The following is a 23,016-nucleotide window of genomic DNA, read 5'->3' as shown; positions in this document are numbered from 1 at the left end:
ACCAGAGGTAGTAACTGAAATGGAGACTATATCAATATTGAAGAATAGGCTTTGTAAATGGATGATGAAAAAGACAAATATTGCAAATGCTCCCTGCCTATCACCATATAAATTTTTGAGTTTACTTGTCCCTTGATTCTGAATTCTTTAAAATCAGATTGCTTTGTTTCCACTGTCGTTAATGGGATCATTTAATGTCAATTGCTAAATCAGGGTGTCTCATTATTGATCTCTTCCCTGAAAATTGAACACACAGGAGATTGAGCCACTGGTCCTGACAGGAATAGCCAGTGAAGAAAAATAAAATGCCATACGAAGTCAGCATAGTGTCTGTTAAAATAAACAGTGAAGTCCTAAGGCGAAAGGACCCACAAGCATTCTCAATGACCCAAATCTCACAATGAAAGCATAGGCCTCAAAGAGTAGTTACCATGGAAACCATCGGCAATGGACCCTGAGCATCCCAAGAGCAATCACACAAACTCTATTCAACTGTGTCCCCCTGTCAACAGGAAGAAAATCATCTTACCACTGCCAACAAAAGCTTCATTCATTGCACTTTCTCGAAAATTCCTTCTGAATAGAAATGGCCATTCTTTTTTAAACACCACTCTTACTTTAACAGCTGCTCCTGAGATGGGTTCAGTTTTGATTGCAACTCTCGGGATTGTATTCATTTCATCTTCAGAATATATAATAAGTTTTCCCCTATTGAGAATTTTCAGTCTGGAAAACCCTTAAAAATGGAATGCCAGGTTTACTTAAACACATTCAGGCTGACAGAAATGAAAACAAATAATAGTTCTTTAAATAGATTGTATTTTTGATATTGTTTGAAAACATTTTGTACCAAATCTGCTTTTAAGATCATCAGTGTGCACAGGCCTACCAATACTTGCCTAGTTCCACAATAACATGGTTGCCTTTTAGCAGCCCACAGAATCAGCCCAGCAAGACAGTCGGGAGTATTGAAGCTGCCACCATTGGCTCAACAGGAAGGTCCACTGACACGTACTAAGGGCAACTCACAATAGACAATAAATGCCTGCTTTACTAATGACGCCCACATCCCAAGAATTAAATACATGTTTAAAAACTGTTTTGTCTTTAGGTACGGTTAATGTAATTGAATGCCCCCAAGCTACGGCCGGAAGATGCTGACTCATGCTCTGGTACCTTCTACATATGCCATTTGCAGCTCACCCAAGCGCCCGGCCTTCAGACGTGCATCATATGCTAAGGGAATGGCAGCCTATTTGTCCATGGAAAGCATTGTAACAAATCAGATCCAGTCTCAGCCCAACAGCTACATTTCACCTTTGTCACTGGTGAGTGAGCAAGTGTCAGATTGCCAATGTTCTCATTAGCAACTCCCACCTGCCAAACCAAGAATGAAGAAGGTTACTATTGTTGCTCCATCACATAATACATAGAATTACATCTACTTCATAGCAAAGAATTAGATCTTTTGGTCCAATTATTCCATATTGGTCTTTATGCTCCATACAAACTCCTCTCCACCTTCTTACATTTGACTCTATTCCTTTTTCTCTTGCGTTAATTTTATTTCCCATTAAATAGATCCACAAACTGCCTCAACCACTTCCTGAGGAAACAAGTTCCACATTTTCACTGCCCTCTGAGTAAAAACGGTTTCCTCATCACACATGTTAGTGATGGGCTTATATTCAGGGCCACATAAGTGAAAGCATCTCCTGTTCACCAGTGCTTATCAAATCACTTTATAATTTTCAGCACAACTATCAAGCCACTTTTCAGCCTTTCCTTTCTGAGGCAAAAGAACCCCAGTCTGGTATCACTTTTCAGATTTTTGATTACACTTTCTCCAGAGCCTTTTTATCATTCACAGAATAGTGCAGTCACAGCTGTGCACAATACTCCAGCCTGCAAGGATTTTGGCTACACCAAAATTACATCAGCACACATCACAGATTGAATCATTCCTCAAGCTCTCTTTGACTCCCTATTATACTGGATAGTCCATGCTGTGTGCTGGCACTGGAAAACATTGTTACAATTACATATTGGTTTAAGGTGGCCTCGCTAAATGTTTCCTATGGGAGTTTAGTAAATATTTACCTGAGTCGGGATGGCATGGTGGCACAGAGATTAACAAGGACATGGGTTTGATTGCAGCCTCAGGTGATTGTCCCTGTGGAGTTTACATCTTCTCTCCATGTCTGTGAATGGCCTCTTTCCACACTGTAGGGTTTCTATACTCTATTTTGTTTCCCTGTCTGCTCTCTTTTCCAACCTCTCCATTCTACAATTCCTTTTCTTCCTCCTTCAATTCTACATCCCTTTACTCTCCAATTTTCTTTCCTTAACTCCTCTTGCTGCATTGTCCAATCTCTATTTTTTGCCTCTCCTCAAATTTCCTGCTTGCTCTTTTACCCATCCTCCTTCACCACCCAGTCTGTCCCACTTAATGTCAAAACATTATGTTCATTACCAACAGAAAGGATCTATCAGAACTTTAATTTCTGTAATCAAATTCTCCTCACAATCACACCTCAGGGTTCATCTTAAAACAGTATTCAAAGAGGATTTCACTGTTATGAAGATGTGGGTGTACTATACGTTTAAGAGAGTTAAAAGCTAGCAGGACTACCTGACATAGCTCCAAGTGTTCTGAACAAAATATAATGTAATTTTTGGTCGAACAACCCGATTAGCTGGTTGCCTGGAGACTACAAAATAAATTTGAATTAGGCCAATCGGTTTAAATTATACCTTGAAAAATACCAAATCCAATCCAGTTTGAATTGAGTATATTGACAATCTTAAAAGCCAATGAAACAATCTGATGCTTTGGAGGTATAAGACTGGGGAAAATCAAACAGTTAGGAGGAGAACTGCCAAGCCACCAGCATCTGCAGCCGGCCCAGAGAATAGCTCTCTTAAAGGTACCTTTATCGATCAGTAGCCTGTGAAACAGAAATCCCTAAGAAGAAGAAGAGAAGACCGAGGAAGATATCAGAGAAGATTCGACATCTGACTAGTTTTGAAATTTGAACTTTTGGTAAATCTTAATCAGGGGTTTTATCGGACTAGTATTATAGAAGGGAAGGTAAAAGATAGGTTAGAGGAAGGAGTTATAAATAGTTGTTAGTTAATTATTCTCTTTTATACTTTATGAAATAAAGTTGTTAATTTTTATTTCAAATAGTTCTTAGCCTCTCGAACTGTCACAGATTACTGCAAGGGATAAATCTTTTCTATGTTGCTGGTTTAAATTAAGCAGGAGGTTTACCTCATGTCATAACATCCACATTCAGCATATCAAATCCAAAGGGAACAGGTTTCTTGGATTTCTGAGGAGGAACCTTTGGTACTGTAATAAAAATATTTGAGTTATAGCTTATCAAACATTTGTTTATCCAATCTGGGATAATGCAAGTTGTGTAGAGACCCTTACGGTGGAAAACATAAATAAGTTTGAACTGATCCATGCACATGCTACATCATTTTGTAATTGGGAAATACACCAGGTTTGCAGTGGAAACCACAACAATAAAAGAGGGGAAAATCCAGGCTGCCCGTGTTCTATAAGATATGGTTTAGCTATCACTACCCGTATAACTATTGGCAGAATGTGAATACTAATCCATCGTTCTAAAACACTGATTTAAAACAGAAGCAGACAGGGTAAATGCTTTGCATCACTGTCAGTAGTTAGTGGGACATTTCTGGACTCAGGGTTAACATTTGGAATGGCATGGGTGGCATGCCATTCCTCACAGCGCCAGGGACCCAGGTTCAATTCCATCCTCGGCTGACCGTGTGGAGTTTACATATTCTCCCTTTGTCTGTGTGGGTTTCCTCCAGGTGAATCCAGTTTCCTCCCACAGTTCAAATATGCATGGGTGAGGTGGATTGGCCATGCTAACTTGCCCATTGTGTCCAATGGTGTGCAGGCCAAGTGGGTTAGCCACGGGAAATGCAGGGTTACAAGGATGGGCCAGTGTGGACTCAATGGGCTGAATGGCCTGCTTCTGCACTGTAGGGACTCTATGGTTTCTCATGTACACTTTCAGATGTGGCCAGCCTGGAAAGTCAGTACTTGTTGTCCATTAATAACTGCCTTGTGGGGACTCAACATCAACCATGTTTCCACAAATAAGAATTGAAGACTACAGTTACCCAGAGAGACCATCTTTAATTAGCTGAAGGGCCTTTTACTGTGCTGTAGACCTCGATGACTCTATGACTATGGAAAATGGGGCTAACCTCTTTACAGCACACAACTAGGAGAAAGTGAGTACTGCAGCTGTTGGAGATCAGAGTCAAAGAGAGTGGTGCTTGACGTTTTGGGCATAAGTCCTTCATTATGCCTGAAAGTCGACTCTCCTGCTCCTCGGATGCTGTCCGACCAGCTGTGCTTTTCCAGCACCATACTCTTTGACTTACAGCACACAATATTAAGAAGAGAATTAATGGAGGCGTTCAGTATCATGAAATTGTTTTCATATTGTAATAAGGAGAAGCTGTTACCAAAGTAGAGGGGTGAGCTAGCAAAAGAATCAGAGGCACGATGAGGAAGCAAAAACCAATCATCAATGTGATGTCGTGATTTGGAATACACCATCTGAACAGCTTGTGGAAGCAGGTTCTTTCATAAGAGTAATGGTGAAATATTTGAAGTGGAAATGCTTTGCCAAGCTATTGGGAATGGGTTGCTGAGCTTGTTTAATTGTATTGCTGTTTCAATGAACTGGAACAGGCAAAATTGGCCAAATGGCCATGGCCTCTGGCTGTCTATGATTCTATTCCCTTTGGCTTAGCTACTTTGTTGTAACCAATACACCTTCTCTAAACGCATGTTGAGTTTCTAACTTATTTCAGTATTACCCCATTTTGCTTTGTGCTATCATCACTTTTGTTGCTCATCCTATGTCTCACAGCTTCTCCCAATTCTTTTCTCTGTACTAACTGTAAAGTGTTAAATCTTCCAAAATCCCACTAACTGGAACCTTAACTCTTTGTCTTTCTCCATGGATACTACCTGACCTGTCGAGTGCTTTATTACAAAGTGTGTGGGACTGCAGTCACTGGCTAATGACAACAGGTTCCCTTCCCTAAAACAAAATCAGTAAATCAGTTGGAATTTTACAACAATCCACCAGTTTTCTTGGTCATTTTTTGGTGCCAGCCTATGAAGAGGTTTATTGAGTTTAATTTGGTGACTTGTCGTTATGTGATTTGAGCTCTCCATTTCTGGATGGTTCCCTCGGACATCGGACTGCTGTGCCAAAGAACATCTGCTGCCTGACAATCTCATAAGTGAAATGAAGCTGGGACTCTCAGTCCAGTTGCTGCTGGGCATCAGTCTGCCACATGACAGCACTTGTAATATGACATATCTTGGCACACTCACAGGAAGCAGCTGTGAGAAATAGCAATGTAAAAGATGCTGATACCAAGTCTGAGCTTCCTGAAGTCCCAGCTCATCTGGAGATCTCTTCCTCCTCTCCTGGACCTTAACAGCGGACATTTAACATTCAACTGGTTTCAGCACTTTGTCCAAAACATCATCTTTGTCAGAGTGACATACTTTTCATATTTACACTGCGTGTCAGTTCGGATTCTTTATTCAAGTGCTTGGGGTGGGACATGAAAGATTTAAGAAAGACACAAGGGACGATTTGTTTACACAGAGAGTGATTCATGTGTGGAATGGACTCCCAAAGGCTACAGTTACAACGTTTAAAAGACATTTAGATATGTACATGCATGAGAAATATTTGGAGCGATATGGACCAAGTGCAGGAGGGTGAGGCTAGTTTAGTTTGGGATTATGGTTGGCATGGACTAGCTGGACCAAAGTGTCTGTTTCCACGCTGTATGACTCTATTTGGGGTTCCTTTCTAATTCTATGAACCCAAAACCTCCTTGATGTACAAGTGAGAGTGGCATTCAGTGAGGAACAGTTTACCTGTACACCAGTAGGTCACAGGGTGAAGCAATAATTCCTACTCCACACTCAGAGAACACAGCAAGTCTCTGAGGGGATTCCCAATGTCTGGTGTGTGAAATGGCAATTTTCTTCTCTATCCCTTTAAGCTACCACAGTCTGATGTTCCACTGATTATAACAGTCAATGGACCACAACAAACAATCAAGGTACAGGTTACAATATTCAAACCCAGTTATAGTCTGCTATAAAAGTCATTGTCTTTGACCTGATTTATTTGTTTGCTGAATTAGCTAATGTGTGCGAACCCAGTTTGTGACCGTTTGTACATTCTGTCGACATAAACAAGCAGCAGGGCATGTTACCACACAGGCAAACAGCAGGAGGGACATCACCGCCTGGAAAATATTCATAAGTATGGCCAAGAGAACTTATTTTGTAACAGGGTGAAGAGGGCCTTGTTCTTTCTAATTGGGGTGAACTGCACTCGTCATTCTACATGGTAGAGCATAAATTGACCCTGCAAAAAATGTCCAATAAATTACATCATGATCCCAGCTCACCTAACTGTTGAACAAACTTCAGTACAAATTCTAAATTGACATTGCATGTGCAATTGTCATAGCTTGCTTTGATGGTCTTTGTGAGCTCATTAAGGACTTCTCAATAGAGGACTCGGTGGGAGTCCTCCTACAAAAAGGCTTTATTGAGAATGCATGAGTTCTCCTGATAATTATAACTTTGCTGGCACTCTGATCCAAAAGTATCTTGCTGAAACTTCCCCAGAGCAGTGAACGGGAGTGGAGGGGAGGTGGGAGTGGAAGTGAGGTTGAGGGGGAATGCCTTCAATACTGCTTACTCAGGCGGTGTTTTCCTGGCAATCTCCCAGCCAAGTTAGAACAGGACAAGAGGTCCCAGAGGCAGAAATATGTTGGATAAGTTACAGAGGTTAACCAAAATGATTTAGTTTACTCAGTGACTCATCAACAACTAGGGGATTGGGGAAAACAGTCCTGAAGCCATTCACCAAAATAGCAACACCTTTAAGGTAAAGAAATAATCTAAGACATTTTGCAGAAGCATTATCAATGACAGCAATAGACAGGAAGATGGTAAATGGGGCACCTCAAAGCCTGGCTTAAAGGAAAAGAGGGAAAGAGAGGGGTGCAGGGGTTTAAGAAGGGAATTTCAGAGTGCAGCAAATGGGAGTGAGAATAGGTGTCTAACCAATAGCTGGATGCTGCAGTAATGGGCAGCACGGTGGCACAGTGGTTAGCACTGCTGCCTCACAGCGCCAGAGACCAGGGTTCAATTCCCGCCTCAGGCGACTGACTGTGTGGAGTTGCACAGTCTCCCCATGTCAGCGTGGGTTTCCTCTGGGTGCTCCAATTTCCTCCCACAGTCCAAAAATGTGCAGGTTAGATGAATTGGCCATACTAAATTGCCCGTAGTGTTTATGTGAAGGGGTAAATGTAGTGGAATGGGCTTGGGTGGGTTGCTCTTTGAAGGGTCGGTGTGGGCTTGTTGGGCCGAAGGGCCTGTTTCCACACTGTAAGTAATCTAATCCAATCGGTAATCTAAGTAGGCATTACGGTGTTTAATCCAGAAGTTGAGAATGTTATATTGGAAAAGCACAAGTGGTAAGGCAGCATCCGAGAAGCAGGGGAGTCAATGTTTCGGACAATAGCCCTTCATCAGGAATGAGGGCAACTTTTTCACGCTGAGGGTGGTGCGTGTATGGAATGAGCTGCCTGTTCCCTGGATGCTGCCTGACCTGCTGTGCTGTTCCAGCAATAAAGTTTCAGCCAAAGTAAACTAATCTCTTCTGCCTGCCCTTGGTCCATATCCCTTCATTCATTACATAATCATGTGCTTATCTAAAAGCCCCTTTAACGCCCCTATTGTATCTGCCTCCACCACCACTCCTGGTAGTGCATTCCATGCTCCCACCACTCTCTGTGTAAAAAACTCGCCCCTCACATCTCCTTTGAACTTTCCCCCCTCACCTTAAATGCATGCTCCCTAGTTTTAGATATTACAATTCTTGGAAAAAGATTCTGACCATCAACTCTATCTATGCCTCTCATAATTTTATAGAATTCTATCAAGTCTCCCCTCAACCTGCACCGTTCCAGAAAAAATCAAGCTGAGTTTTTCTAGTTTCTCCTTATAGTTCATACCCTCTAATCCAGGCAACATCATGGTAAACCTCTTCTGCACCTTCCCCAAAGCCTCAACATCCTTCCTCTGATGTGGCAACCACAATTGAATGCATTGTGGCCTAAATAAAGTCTTGTAAAGCTGCAACATAACAGCCTGACTCTTGTACTCAATTCCCTGACCAATAAAGGCAAGCATGCCATATGTCTTCTTTACCACTCTATCTACCTGCATGGCCACTTTCAGGGAGCTATGGACTTGAACCCCAAGATCCCTCTGTACATCAATGCATTTTATATTTAAAGACATCTTGATGGGTATATAAATAGGGTTGGATGAGGAGGATCTGGCCAAAGGCTGGCAAATGGGACTTGGTCAGATTGGGGTGTCTGGTCGGTATGGATGAGTTGGACCGAAGGATCTGTTTCCATTCTGTAATATTTTATGACACCATGACTCTAACGTCTGAAATCAGAAAACACAAATTTTAATACATGTCAGCTCAACCTAACTATACAATACAATACTATACAATACTATACTATACAATACTATACCCCACAAACCCCTGTCTCAACTCCCTCTCTCACCCTAGTTTGTCTCAATGACTTCATCCAGTTTTTTTTATCTGAAGATGTGTCTGGATCGGCTGAGGTTGAATCTAACACACTAGGTTCAATGAGTTTCACCTTTCATACTTTGTGACACACTAGTTAGAAGATTGGGTTAGGAGGGGAAATTCATGACACGATAACTTAAATTTCACAAAAATGACAATGGTAGAGGTTTCTATTGGGTAAAATTAAAAAGCACACTACACCAGGTTATCGTCCAACAGAATTATTTGGAAGCACTAATGGGTAGTTGACTTTTGATCCATTATTTTGAGGATTATTTCTCATCTCTCTCTCTCTTCTGGAGCCATGCTCTATGAGGGCAATGGTGACTGCGACCTTTGATTGAATTGGTCCATGACTCCACATGGCAAGGCAATGCAGTGGTTTGCCATTGCCTCTGCAGGATGCCTTACCAATAAACTCTCCTGCTCTTCCCACATATTGGAAGGATTTACAGCCTGATAGTCAGCCCGTTTGACCACATTATGATCATGCCCTCCATGGCAAACAAGTCCTGAAATGAGATTTGAACATAGAGATTCTGGTCCAAGGTTGAAGATGCTATAATGATGCTATCTCTCTGCACTGAGTGTCTACATGCCCAAACATACCCTGTATGTGCATGCTCATCTTTGCTGAGTGTGTACATTCCAGCCCATGCCTGTTGTACTGAATGTGCACATGCCCATCCATACTGAGAGTGCCCGTTCATTACTGTACACACTCGATCCACTGGCTGCACTCAGCTTGTGTATTTGCTCTTGGGATGTGACAACACTAGAAAGGCTACACATACAATATTCACCATCCCTTGCCTACTTTATGTTGGGATTGACATGGTACAGTGGTCATTGGTGCAGTAGTGCTTTCCAAACAATCCTTTGCATTCACTAAAGTTTTACAATTGACCTCTAGCTTGTCTGTCACCTCGCAGTAGACTAAACCAACCAAGAGTCCCACTCCTGTTTGTTGCCCTGAAGATGCTGCTGGAAGGATGTGGTCATTCAGCGGGGATAGGACCAGTTATGGCTACAATGGCCACACTTCCCCAGTCCAATAGCCTTAGACTTTGGGGTCTTGTTAATGAATCAGTCAGATGAAATATAAAAGGAGCACAACCTCTAAGGAACAAAGCCGACACCTTTAAAGTGCAGCAATTAGAGAGAGATGCTGATCAATCACTAAATCTTAAAACACAGATAAAGTCCCATCAGCCCTCAGCTGTTTTATTTTGTTAGGAGTGTCTGATTAGTCCCAATCCCTTACTCTTTGTCCATAATTTTACAAATGTTTCCTTTTCAAGTATTTATCCCATTCCCTTTAGAAAGTTTCTACTTTCTCTGTTTACAGAATCCTTTCAAGAGGATTCCAGATCACAACAACTCACAGTTAAAAAAAAATCTCCTTAATCCCACTTTGGCTCTTTTCTCATAATCTTAATTGAATGGTGGCACAGGCTCCGTGAAACGCACCTCCTGTTCCTACGCGATAATTGCACTGGGAACAAGAGGGACAAAAGGGGGGGGAGGTTTAACATTATGATGCAAGGGTTATCTAACTTCGAAGAACGTTCACTGTTTCTGCTTTCCTCTCTTGCATTAGGAAAATAAATCAATGTCGAGCAAAATTACTTTGCCTGCAGTTTGAGTTGAACACTCCAAACGTAACTTGAACAGCAAATTGGCTGAAAAATCCAGCTCTTGCCCATTAGAGCGCAGATAAATCCATGCAGTAACTGATCTTGATTAACAATTTAGCTCCTGGTTGCAAAGATTCAAGCAAAGTTGAGTATAACTTTGCGTTTCTCATGCTGTTTTGAAAGCAAAATTCATCTGACTCACTCATTCTATCCCAAGAGCCAAATTACTACAATATATAACTCCTTACAATTACAGTGTGCATATAACCTTGTAAAAACATATAAGAAATTTCATAGGAGCGAGTAAGAATCAAAATTGTCCTCAATGAAAGTAATCTTTTTTTTGCAAGGATCTGTTATCATTGCAAGGGTCTGTTACCAGACCAAATGCTGGGTTTAAAATATAATTTGATGAAAAGAATGCCAGTCATGATGGAACTCTAACTCACCGTCCCTGTCTGAAGATTGCCCTCCTGTTATTAAAAATCTGCATCAAGGTGTTGAAATATACAGGGGCTTAAACACCCTCCAGTCTTCAGAGCAGACCCAGTTTCTCCTTTTCACACCTATCATTTACACCTATTTTTCACCTCAATCTTTCCTTTCCCATCTTTTGTCTTTTGCTCTGGGCATCGTTACCATCTCTTCCACTGGCTCCTTCTCCCTTGTCTAAAGCAAGATGCCAGCACTTTCCAGCCCCCTTCAGTTCTGAAGAAGAATCATATTAGATTCCAAAAGTCAATTTTGTTTCCATCTCCACTGATGCCACCAGACCAGATGAGTTTCTTCAACAATTTCCGATTTTGTTTAAGGTTACCAGCATCTGCAATGTTCCAAGTCTATTGTCAGCATCTGTATTTTTGATCATGCATTCAGATACGCAGACTGGGTGGCTTAGCCACGGGAAATGCAGGTTTACGTTGGTAGGAGGATGGGTTTGGGTGGAATGCTCTTCGGATGTCAGAGTAGAATCTATGGGCAAAGTGTCCTGCTTCTGTAAGGATTCTATGATTCTATAATAGCCATAATAACCACAGGGACTATAGCAGTTCCAGAAGAAAGCCATCAGCATTTACTCAGAGACAACTAGAGGTGGACAATAAATGGCAGCTTCAAAGTAGTGAGAGAATTTGCTGTTCAGTGTTTGTAGTTGAGCCAATAGACATCAGTCACCATGCTGGGAAGGTGCAGGGGGACTTCCTACTCCTCTTCACAATAGCCTTTATGGGATCTTCACATGCAGCTGCAAGGGAAGATTAGGCCTTGGTTTTGTTTTATGATGAGAATGGACATGATAACGAGATACTGATATATGGCATGAGGTAACAGTGATATTGGAAGTCGTGTGGAAGAGACTAAGAACGAAAGATGGAAGGGATGAGAGATATACTTATTAAAAGGTACATATTATGTACAAAAATACAAACAAAAGAATTTGCTGAAACTTACCAGAGTCAGTCAGCAGTCACTCACAGGAAAGGGGAAACAATCAAAGGCCAAAATGACTGGAAGAGACAAGGTTAGCTATCTCTCCGATGTGTAGAGTAGAATCAAACTGCAAGCCTCATGGCAACACAAACTCAGATTAACAACCAGTCTGAGAGGTGACATCTCCATCAGTAAAGCACCTGCTCTGTACAGTACTGACAGTCCAGATAAGGGGCTCAGATCTCTGAAGTAAAGCTTATTTGAACCCTCAACATTTTGGTACAAAGGTGAAAGTACTACCACCCAACATCAGGATACAGGCACATATAATATATAGATATCTCCTCCTCAATATGTTGTATAAACCAAATTCATATGGGGAACTTGTGAGTCATTCAGAAGAAATCATCTGTAGTTCTATTCTCTCCTAACTTGCTTGAATTTCTTGTGTTTCTTGAGCTTCTAACGTTGTCAGTGTCCCTCCGTTTTCCAATAAATCTTGCTGCTCAGTGACAAGGGGAGAATGCATGTAGTAATTGCACAGACACTCATCACTGCAATCTACTTTGTTTCTGTCTCAGAGAATGTAGCAGGCTGGTCATGCACTAGCCTTAGCAAAAGGGAAAACACAAAATTCGGTACATAGTATTCGTCAGTTTAGCTTTCCAGAGTTTGGTTAAATATCTACAAACAGCTCTCAAACGAATTTAGTATTCAAGGCTCCAAATGTCAACAACCTTTCAGTTGCTAAGGTTTCCTCAACTGGCTCCTCCTAGTCATTCTACACCCTCCCTCAGCTCCAAACACTCTTCATTTTTGTCTGACTTGAACCTAACTAAGCATAACTTGAACTGCCTACACCGAGAGAGAAAGGAGTGGAAAGTAAGTCTCAGTGCTGATGCTTGTATGAAATGTGTTGACTGAAATGAGGAACTCTACAGTTCTTTCTTTTTGACATCATATCGTAAGTTATTGTTGCTAATTATTGTTAATGATCTTGAGGGATCTATAGGAGCTGATCAGGATTATTTTTGTTTCTTTTTTAAAGTTTAGCTCACATAATAAAGAGATTCTCCCCCTCTCCCCCTCCCATTTCTCTCCCTCTCTCCTGGTTTTAATTATTATGCTGGAGTACAGGAGGATTGCAAGAGACCAAAGTCCACAATCTAAGCCTATTTCCCCTCTTCTACTTTAGTGCTTCTCGGCTCTCACTGAGAATTGGTGAACCAGTTTTGTAGTGGGGGGTTCTGGCTCCAAACTTGCATTCTGAAGCATTAATATCTGGATCTCTAGAGCTCTCAAAATAATTGAGATCATCAGCTCTCTTCTGTTTTTAAAGCTCTTAATCACACGTTTATTAACTGCAGCAGCAATTTTCTAATATGATCTGTGTAATTCAGGATTGGATGGCTGGTTTGTGATACAGACCCCAACGGTGCGGGTTCAATCCCCACACTGGCTAATGTTAACATAAAAATCCTTCCTTCTCAATCTCTCTCCTTATCTGAGTTATGGTGTCCCTCAAGTTCAACCAGCACCAGTCATGTCTCTCTAAAGAGCCCTCTGGGACTATGATGACTTAATTTACTTTACCACAAGATCATAAGTGCAGTTAATAGTGCTGGATTGCAGCAGGATAATGTATCCAAAGTTACATGTTGCAAAGTGGAAGCATTTAGTCTCATCTTGCCACTCTTGGTCCACACAATACACATGGTATCTAACGCAGTTTCGGAGGGAATGAGGTGAAAAGGCAAATGATCACCATGGGCAAAACTAACCTAACTACACGATTAGGTGCCGTGCTGATTTTGACATCCTCTCGGTTTTAATTTTCATTCTGGACAGGGGTGTGTTTTACATGCCCCCCCAGTGCCATGATTTTCCCAGCTGGAGGGTCTGGTTAAAATTGGCTCCTATTTGAACTTAGGATTAGTGGTTTCCTCTCAAAAAGGAAGATCAGCACATGATCTGGGATGAGCTCACGTCTGAGAAAGTTGAAATCACAAATCCACCCAAAGCTACAAAACTCTGGATATTGGGAAGTAGTGGAATTGATATTGCTAACACTTTGATGCAGCAGAAATTGGGACGAGGGGGCGCGATCAATAAACACAGTAAAGGAAGAACTTGCACTTAAACATCGCCTTTCAAGAGCTCAGGGCATACCAGTGCTTTTCACAGCCAATGATGTGCCTTGCGTATTGTTACACAGAGAAATACAGAAATCAAATTAAGTATAGCAAGGTTCCACAGGGGGAGTTGAAGAGAAATTTCTTCATGGATCAATTCACTGCCTGAAAGAGGAATGGAATTAATGGGATAGATTTGTCAAAGAGTCAATACATGTTTGACAGGTGGCTGGCCTGGCCTCTTCCTATGCTGCAAGATTCTATGAATCTTTAGGGTTTGGAGGGATATGGGCCAAATAGTAGCAACTAGGAATAGGTCTTTCCATGCTGAAGGGACTTTCCATGCTGTATAACTCTATGTCTCTATGATCATTTGCTTTAGTGACAGTTATCAAGGGATTAATATTTCAAACATACCAGGAGAACACCCTGCTCCTATAGATTTCCTCCCACAGTCCAAAGATGTGCAGGTTAGGTGGATTGGCCTTGCTAAATTGCCCTACAGCATCCAGAGACGTGCATGCTAAGTAGATTAGCCATGGTAAATGTGGGGTTACGGATATAGGGTGGGCTGTGGCTCTGGGTGGGATGCTGTTCGGAGGGTTGGTGCAGACTCAATGGGCTGAATGGTCTGTATCTGCACTGTGGAGATCCTATGACTCTAGGTAAAGAGTGCAGATTTCTTTCCCTAAAGGGTGTTGACAAATGAGGACACAGAGTACCTGGCCTAGTGATGTAACAATTCCATCATTATATCCTAGACCTTGCTGTACTTGTGGCAGAGAATCTATATCGAGCAACTCGATCCAGAACAACCTATGTCATTTTCAGAAATGACTTCCCCAGTTGATATGACCGCAGAGCCTGAACTGTCCAAACATTTATAAATCAAACCCTATTTTACTCATGAAGGGTTTGAAATTCTCCTCCACAATTTGGGAATGAATTGGATGCTTTCAACGATGATGATTGGCAGTGGGTACAGCATTTGTCAATTACACCAATTCTTCATGTCAGTCTGAAAGTAAACAGGAGGGACTTTTCACCTGAAACAGAGCTGCTCGCTCTACTCTCTTGGATCAGAGCATCTTTTCCCATTGTATTTATCTCATTCCAGGTTGATCACGATGGAGAACGGTATGAAGTTATTTCTGTCTGTGACAGTGCTGCTGTCTTTGACCACCGCACGGACAGGTATGAATGTGAAATGTTGCAAATTTCAAACTGAAATCAAATCTGCCGAATTCAGTTCATAAACTGGCAGCAATGGTTAGCACTGCTGCCTCACAATGCCAGAGATCCAGGGTCAATTCCATCCTCGGGAAACTGTCTGTGTTGCACTTGCACATTCTGTGTGGGTTTTCCTCCCATAGTCCAAAGATGAGCAGGTTAGGCATGGGAAGCATTTTGGAATGGGGCTGATGGGTCTGGGTGGGATGCTCTTCAGAAGGTCTATGTGGACTCAATGGGTCAAATGGCCTGTAGGGATTTTATGAAAGAGTGGTAAATTCTTTGAAATAGAAGCACTTGCATTTTTACAATGCCTTTGAAAATCTCAGAACACCATGAATAAAATATTTCTGAAGTGTACTCACTATTGATATAATGAAAGTGCAACATCAAACCCACCAAAAATAATCAGATTATGACCAGATAATCCACGTTTGGTCAGAACAGCAGAAAGAAGTTCACAACATTTCCACAAAATAGAGCTTTCAGATCTTTAAATATCAACTTGCGAAGGCAGATAGGGTCTCAGCTTTACTTCTCACCTGAGAGACAGTTCTTCTGACAGTGCAACACCCCATCAGCATTACACAAAAGGAACTGTCTGGGATTTATGCACAAGGTCTTTGGTGTAGAACACAAAAACTCAGCATTCTGACTCAAAGACGGCGTCACCAACCACTATCCTCAAAACATAATCACTGAAAACAGAATATCTGATCATTATCACTTTGCTATCTGTGGGAGCTTGTTGTGTACAATTTGACGACCAAATTTCTCACAACTCAAAAGAGACCACTTCAAAAATACTCAATTGGTTGTGAATGCTTTGAAGTTACCAAAGGCACAATATAAATGCAAGTTCCTTCTTTAAGGTGCCCTCAATTGTTCTTTGTGCATAAGGGGCCTAGTGATTGGGACTTTGTTGATCTTTCCAGACCTTGTGTGCAAATTGGCTGTCATGCAAAGTTTGGAGATTATTTAACTGTGATGATAAAGAGTCATCTAGGCTCAAAACATTAGCTTGCTCTCTCTCCAACCGGATGCTACCTGACCTGCTGTGATTTCCAGCATTTTCTTGTTCTCAGTCATTCAACTGTGATGCTTTCTGAGCAGAATAGGCTTCCCATGCAAAGGGTGCTGACAGCATATCAGCAGGCAATCATTAACCCTTGAAGCGGCATTCTCAAAGGAAAAATTAGTGCCTTTGGGAAAGGAGGAAGAGCAAGTTGGAAAATTTGTTTTAAAGCATGTAGCAAAGTCATTTTGTTTTTTTTCACCTTACACTTGCAGCTTATCCCACTAAATAATTGTCACGTTCATCATCAGTCTGAGCTTGGGCTCTTGTCACTGGGCAACCTTACATTTTCTATGTGACCAAACCAGACGCAGCCATCACACCCCCCTCGGGCGCTCTTGATCTTTCAGTCTATCTCTTTGAGTGAAATTAATGAAAGTATAGATGCCTCAGTGAGATCCTGGTCTCATATTCAGAGTCAGGCAGTGGTGAAGCAATTGAGAGCTGGGATTCTTTATTTAAAACAAGTCTTTTTTTTTTAAATGATTATTTTCAGAGTCCCAGCATGTTGGCTTCCTCTCTGCTCTTCATTCAATTGTAAGCTTCCTTTTTGGAATGGACTGAAAGGCCTCTCTTGTTTATTCTGGGTCGTTTTATCAGTTTTATTGTCAAGGCTTCAGAAGTGGAAGAGGAACAGAACGAGAGAGGGAGAGCTAGAGTGTGTGAAGAGTGCCACGGGGGACTCCTCGAACAAAACAAAAACACACAAGAAAGCGTTTAGGACAAGTTTTCCAGCCTCCCACAGAGTCGCAGGGCTGATAGTACCTCATTCACCTTCTAGTGGAGAAGATGTAGAGAGCTCAGGGACATTCCTCGGTCAGTGAAAGTTGTCGGTATATGGGGAACATTCCTCTTTAATGTAAAATAATGAGATGCATCTTCCTTTCTAGCACATTCTCAGAAGTTACAGTTCAAAATGGAATTATAGAAAATCTTGTAGGGGAATTTCATAGAATAAATTAAAAGAAACTGTTGAAAATTGGGGTGGGGGGGGGGGGGGGAGGTGAAATGTAAAACTGAACATTTTTATCTAACAAAACAGCAAAAATGGCCACAACGTAGTCTGCAATCTCAGCCAGAAACCACCAGGCCCTGGGGAATAATACAAGTGAGTAGCTAACTAGGCAATGCAATAGTCAACCACATTGCTGTAGGTCTGGAGTCCATATGCAAACCGGATGAGGCTGACTGATATCCTTTTCTCAAGGACATTACTGAACCAGATATATATATTACAAACAATGAAAACAGTTTAATTGCAATCATTATAAAGTCTAGCTTTAATTCAAGATTTATTCATTTAATTCAAATTCTACTGGCTGCCATGATGGATTTAACCCAGTGTTCACACAGCATCAGCCCAGATTATTAGGCTAATCTACCATCACTTGGCTACTAACATGGCTTTATGTGGGTGTGGGGATCATCATAATGAATAAGGCCTCATGGCTGTAGGGGCAAGTTGGATGTACCAATGGGTCTTTTTTACCAATTCCACATGTTCTTTTGCAATCAAGGTACACAGATTTAAGGGCATGTACAAAGGGTCCAGGTAGGGAGATCATGATAAATGTTTTTTTTTATGCAGCGAGTTGTCATGATCACAAATGTACTGCCTGAAAACATGTTGGAAGCAGATACGACTGTAACTTTCAAAAAGGAACTGGATGAAAAGGAGAAATAAATAAGATTATTCCAGATTATTTGGATAATGTTTTCCAAAGGTTGATCTTGATATGATGGGCCAAATGCACCCCTATGTGCTCTAAGTTTCAAAGCCACCAACCTTGTGATTTTATCAACTGGAACCTGACATTTCTTTTGGTTTTCCATTAAAACAAATCTGATTGCTCAGTCATAAGGATCAACAGGTTACAAATTTAATTCCCAGCCTGCACTGATTTCAGCTTAGCAGAGCAACAGAGCCCTACAATTGAGCTCACTGCCCCTTGAGCTGTGAATTATGTTGTGGGAGTAGCGAGAGGGTCAAGATTAGAAAAATTAACTGCAAGTTGTTAACCAGCGCTGCCTGTTGAAGTCAAAGAAGAAAATAATCTTGTGTGCTCCTGCTATATTTTACTACCTGTGCCAACATTGAGACATACAGCAAAGAAACAAACCCTTCCATCCAACTCATCCATGCTGACCAGATATCCTAAATAAATCTAGACCCATTTGCCAGCATTTGGTCCAGATCTCTCTAAACCCTTCCTATTCATATACCCATCCAGATGCCTTTTAAATGTTGCAGTTGTACCACTTCCTCTGGCAGCTCAGTCCATATACACACCACTCTCTGCAAGACAAAGTTGCTCCTTAGATCCCTTTTAAATCTTTCCCCTCTCACCTTAGATCTATACCCTCTAGTTTTGGACTGCTCCACCCTTGGGAACAGACCTTGTCTATTTACCCTATCTATAGCCCTCATGATTTTATAAACCTCTATAAGGTCACCCCTCAGCCTCCAACGCTCCAGGGAAAATAACCCCAGCCTATTCACCCTCTCCCTAGAACTCAAACCTGTCAAATCTAGCAAAATCCTTATAAATCTTTCAAGTTTCACAACATCCTTCCTACAGCAGGGAGACCAGAATTGCACACAGTATTCCAGAAGTGGCCTATTCAATGTTCTTTACAGCTGCAACATGACCTCCCAACTCCTATACTCAATGTGCATATCATTAAAGGCAAGCATACCACATGCCTTCTTCACTATCCTATCTACCTGGACTCCACTTTCAACAAACTATGAACCGGCACTAAAAGGTCACCCCAACACTCCCCAAGACATTACCGTTAAGTATATAAGTCCTGCTTTGATTTTCCTTTCCAAAATGCAGCACCTCACATTTATCTAAATAAGCTCGATCTGCCACTCCTCAGCCCACTGGCCCATGTGATCAAGATTCCATTGTACTCTGAGGTAACCTTTGCTGTTGGCTATCCCTCCAATTTTCATGTCATCTGCAAACTTACTCACCATATTTCCTATATTCACATCCAAATCATTTATATAAATGATGAAAAGCTGAAACCAACACACCGCTGGTTACAGGCCTCTAGTTTGAAAAGCAACTCTCCACCACCCTCTGTCTTCCACCTTTGAGCCAGTTCTGTATCCAAATGGCTAATTCTCTCTGTATTCCGTGTGATCTAACCTTGCTAATCAGTCTACCAAGAGGTCAAATGCCTTACCGAAGTCCATATTGATCACATTCACCACTCTGCCCTCATCAGTCCTCTTTGTTACTTCTTCAAAAAAACTCAATCAAGTTTGTGAGACACGATTTCCCATACACAAAGCCATGTTGACTATCCCTAATCAGTCCTTGCCTTTCCAAATACATGTGCACCCTGTCCCTTAGGATTCCCTCCAACAACTTGCCCATCACCAATGACACGCTCACCGGTCTATAGTTTCCTGGCTTTTCCTTACCACCTTTCTTAAATAGTGGCACCATGTTAGCCAACCTCCAGTCTCCCAGCACCTCGCCTGTGACCATCGATGATACAAATATCTCAGCAAAGGGCCCAGCAATGACTTCCCCAGCTTCCCACAGAGTTCTAGAGTACACCTGATCAGGTCCTGGGGACTTATCCACCTTTACGCATTTTAAGAAGTTCATCACCTCCTCCTTTGTAATATAAACATTTTTCAAGATGTCGCTGTTTATTTCCCAACAATCTCTGTCTTATATATTGTAAACTCTGGAGGTTTCAAAGCTAACCTTCTCACAGTTCCCTATGTCTGCTGCTCCTCTCACCCCAACACTGCATCACTCCTCAGTGGCAGCTAGTGAGCTTCGAGATTAAACTTGATAGCTATGTCCCTATAATCCTTTGGTTAATTTGCATTGCCTGCCTTTAGCCACATAAATGAAAAGAAGCAACTGGGATGAGGTATTACAGAGCAATGGATTTTCATAGAACTGCAGCTTGACCTGATTTTCAGCCTACGATGGTAAATGATGGCTTTTTGTGCTTTATGTCTATCAAATTAGGTACTTCAATTTTAAATTTTAAATAATGCTTTGGGCATTTTTGTCACTTTGATGCCAGTCTAAGTTTGGGTCCCTTTTCTGTTCGCAGGTGCTATGGAGAGTCAGGACAGCCTTCAAGAGGTCAGAATATTCTTGCAACACACACATAGCCTGTGGGGATATAACATGTTTAATATTCATGATAATATCATTCGGATTTGAATATATAGAGTTATTTGCTACATACTGCCTATATAATTTTCTAATGTAATTATTTCCTATAGATATTTCTGATACATATAAATATTCCTATATAGATAAATATTCACCATATTCATAAATATTTACAATGTAATTATTACCACTATATAATGCTCATTGTAGAAGTATTCTCTGTGTACAAATAGCTTATCTTATATACATTCTTTACATAAATAAACACTTTCTCTAGGAAGATATATTCCCTATTTATGTAAGTACTTATAAATGACTTGGACTTGGCATATTATCAATAACTGTAGATGACTCATAAAATGAAATGTAGTTAACTGGGGATTGAACTGTAAGTGATCTCAGGAGCACATAGTCAGATTTGCAGATAGATAGAAATGTGAAATTCAATGTGGAGAAATGCAAGATGATAAGTTTGGAGAGCACATGGCATGTATCACTGTAGGGTAAAAGTGTAAAAGGACAACAGCAGCAACTCTCATCAACTCAGAAGGATTCACAGCACAGCAGGAAGCCATACAGTCCTTTTTGCCTGCATTGGTCAACTAAGATCCAACTAATACTAATTCTGTTTTCCATTTTGGCACATAGCTTTGGAGGCTATAACAACACAGTGAAAACATAAATACCATGAGAGGCTTTGCCTCAACCACTCTTTCAGCTAATGAGTTCCAGACTCTCAATGAATAAAATTCTCCTCAATTCCCCACTTAGATTTCAACCACTTTCCTTAAATCTATGCCTCCTGCTTTGTGACCCCTCCACTAACGGAAACATTGTCTTCCTATTCTGCCTAACTATTGGGGAAGAAGTGACCTGTACAGGAAGGACAGATTGCACCTAAATTGGAAGGGGATCAATATGCTGGCAGGGAGATTTGCGAGAGCTGCACAGGAGGATTTAAACTAGTAAGGTGGAGCGGGTGGCACCCAGGGAGATAGTGAAGAAAAAGATCAATCTGAGACTGGTACAGTTGAGAACAGAAGTGAGTCAAATAGTCAGGGCAGGCAGGGACAAAGCAGGGAACAAGGTAGGGCTGATAAATTAAACTGCATTTATTTAATTGCAAGAGGCCTAACAGGGAAGGCAGATGACCTCAGGGCATGATTAGGAACATGGGACTGAGATATCATAGCAATTACGGAAACATGGCTCAGGGGTGGGCAGGACTGGCAGCTTAATGTTCCAGGATACAAATGCTAAAGGAAGGATAAAAAGGGAGGCAGAGGAGGGGGAGTGGTGTTTTTGATAAGAGATAGCATTACAGCTGTGCTGAGGCTGGAACTGAGAAATAAGAAAGGGATAATCACCTTATTCGGATTGTATTATAGACCCCCTAATAGTCAGAGGGAAATTGAGAAACAAATTTGTAAGGAGATCTCAGTTATCTGTATGAATAATAGGGTGGTTATGATAAGGGATTTTAACTTTCCAAACATAGACTGGGTGTTAAGGGTTTAGATGGAGAGGAATTTGTTAAGTGTGTACAAGAAAATGTTCTGATTCAATCTGTGAATGTACCTACTACAGAAGGTATAAAATTTAACCTACTCTTGGGAAATAAGGCAGGACAGGTGACTGAGGTGTCAGTGGGGGAACACTTTGGGGCGAGCAACCATAATTCTATTAGTTGTAAAATAGTGATAGAAAAGGATAGACCAGATGTAAAAGTTCAAGTTCTAAATTGGAGAAAGGTCAATTTTGACAGTATTAGGCAAGAACTTTCAAAAGCTGATTGGGGGCAGATATTCGCAGGTAAAGGGACGGCTGGATAAAGGGAAGCCTTCAGAAATGAGATAACAGGAATAGAGAAAGTATATTCCTGTTAGGGTGAAAGGGAAGGCTGGTAGGTATAGGGAATGCTGGATGACTAAAGAAATTGAGGGTTTGGTTAAGAAAAAGAAGGAAGCATATGTAAGGTATAGACAGGATAGATCAAGTGAATCTTTAGAAGAGTATAAAGGCAGTAGGAGTATACTTAAGAGGGAAATCAGGAGGGCAAAAAGGGGACATGAGATATCTTTGGCAAATATAGTTAAAAAGAATCCAAAGGGTTTTTACAAATACATTAAAGACAAAAGGGTAATTAGGGAGAAAATAGGGCCCCTCAAAGATCAGCAAGGCAGCCTTTGTGTGGAGCGGCAGAAAATGGGGGAGATACTAAACAAGTATTTTGCATCAGTATTTACTATAGAAAAGGACATGGAAGATATAGAATGTAGGGAAATAGATGGTGACATCTTGAAAATTGTCCATATTGCAGAGGAGAAAGTGCTGGATGTCTTGAAATGCATAAAGGTGGATAAATCCCTAGGACCTGATCAGGTGTACCCTAGAACTCTGTGGGAGGCTAGAGAAGTGATTGCTGGGCCTCTTGCTGAGATATTTGTATCATCGATAGTCACAGTGAGGTGCCGGAAGACTGGAGGTTGGCTAACGTGGTGCCACTGTTTAAGAAAGGTGGTAAGGACAAGCCAGGGAACTATAGACCGGTGAGCCTGACCTCGGTGGTGGGCAAGTTGCTGGAGGGAATCCTGAGGGACAAGATGTATATGTATTTGGAAAGGCAAGGACTGATTCGGGATAGTC

General features: G+C 41.3%; 1 protein-coding gene across 1 annotated transcript in view; it reads left to right on the top strand.

Moving 5' to 3' along the window:
• Window positions 1–12,516: 12,516 nt before the first annotated feature.
• The window catches only part of LOC122540375 (probable glutamate receptor), a 37,639-nt gene continuing 27,139 nt past the window's right edge, over window positions 12,517–23,016 (top strand). The window contains exons 1-3 of the mRNA XM_043676015.1: window positions 12,517–12,661; window positions 15,029–15,105; window positions 20,306–20,337. Of these exons, the coding sequence (XP_043531950.1) occupies window positions 15,039–15,105; window positions 20,306–20,337 (99 nt within the window). The 5' untranslated portion in view covers window positions 12,517–12,661; window positions 15,029–15,038. The remainder of the gene's footprint in view (window positions 12,662–15,028; window positions 15,106–20,305; window positions 20,338–23,016) is intronic.

Source organism: Chiloscyllium plagiosum, chromosome 34 (assembly GCF_004010195.1).
Source record: "Chiloscyllium plagiosum isolate BGI_BamShark_2017 chromosome 34, ASM401019v2, whole genome shotgun sequence".
Taxonomy (NCBI): Eukaryota; Metazoa; Chordata; class Chondrichthyes; order Orectolobiformes; family Hemiscylliidae; genus Chiloscyllium; species Chiloscyllium plagiosum.
The sequence above is the reverse complement of the archived record's forward strand: the minus strand, read 5'-3'. Positions and strand labels throughout refer to the sequence as shown.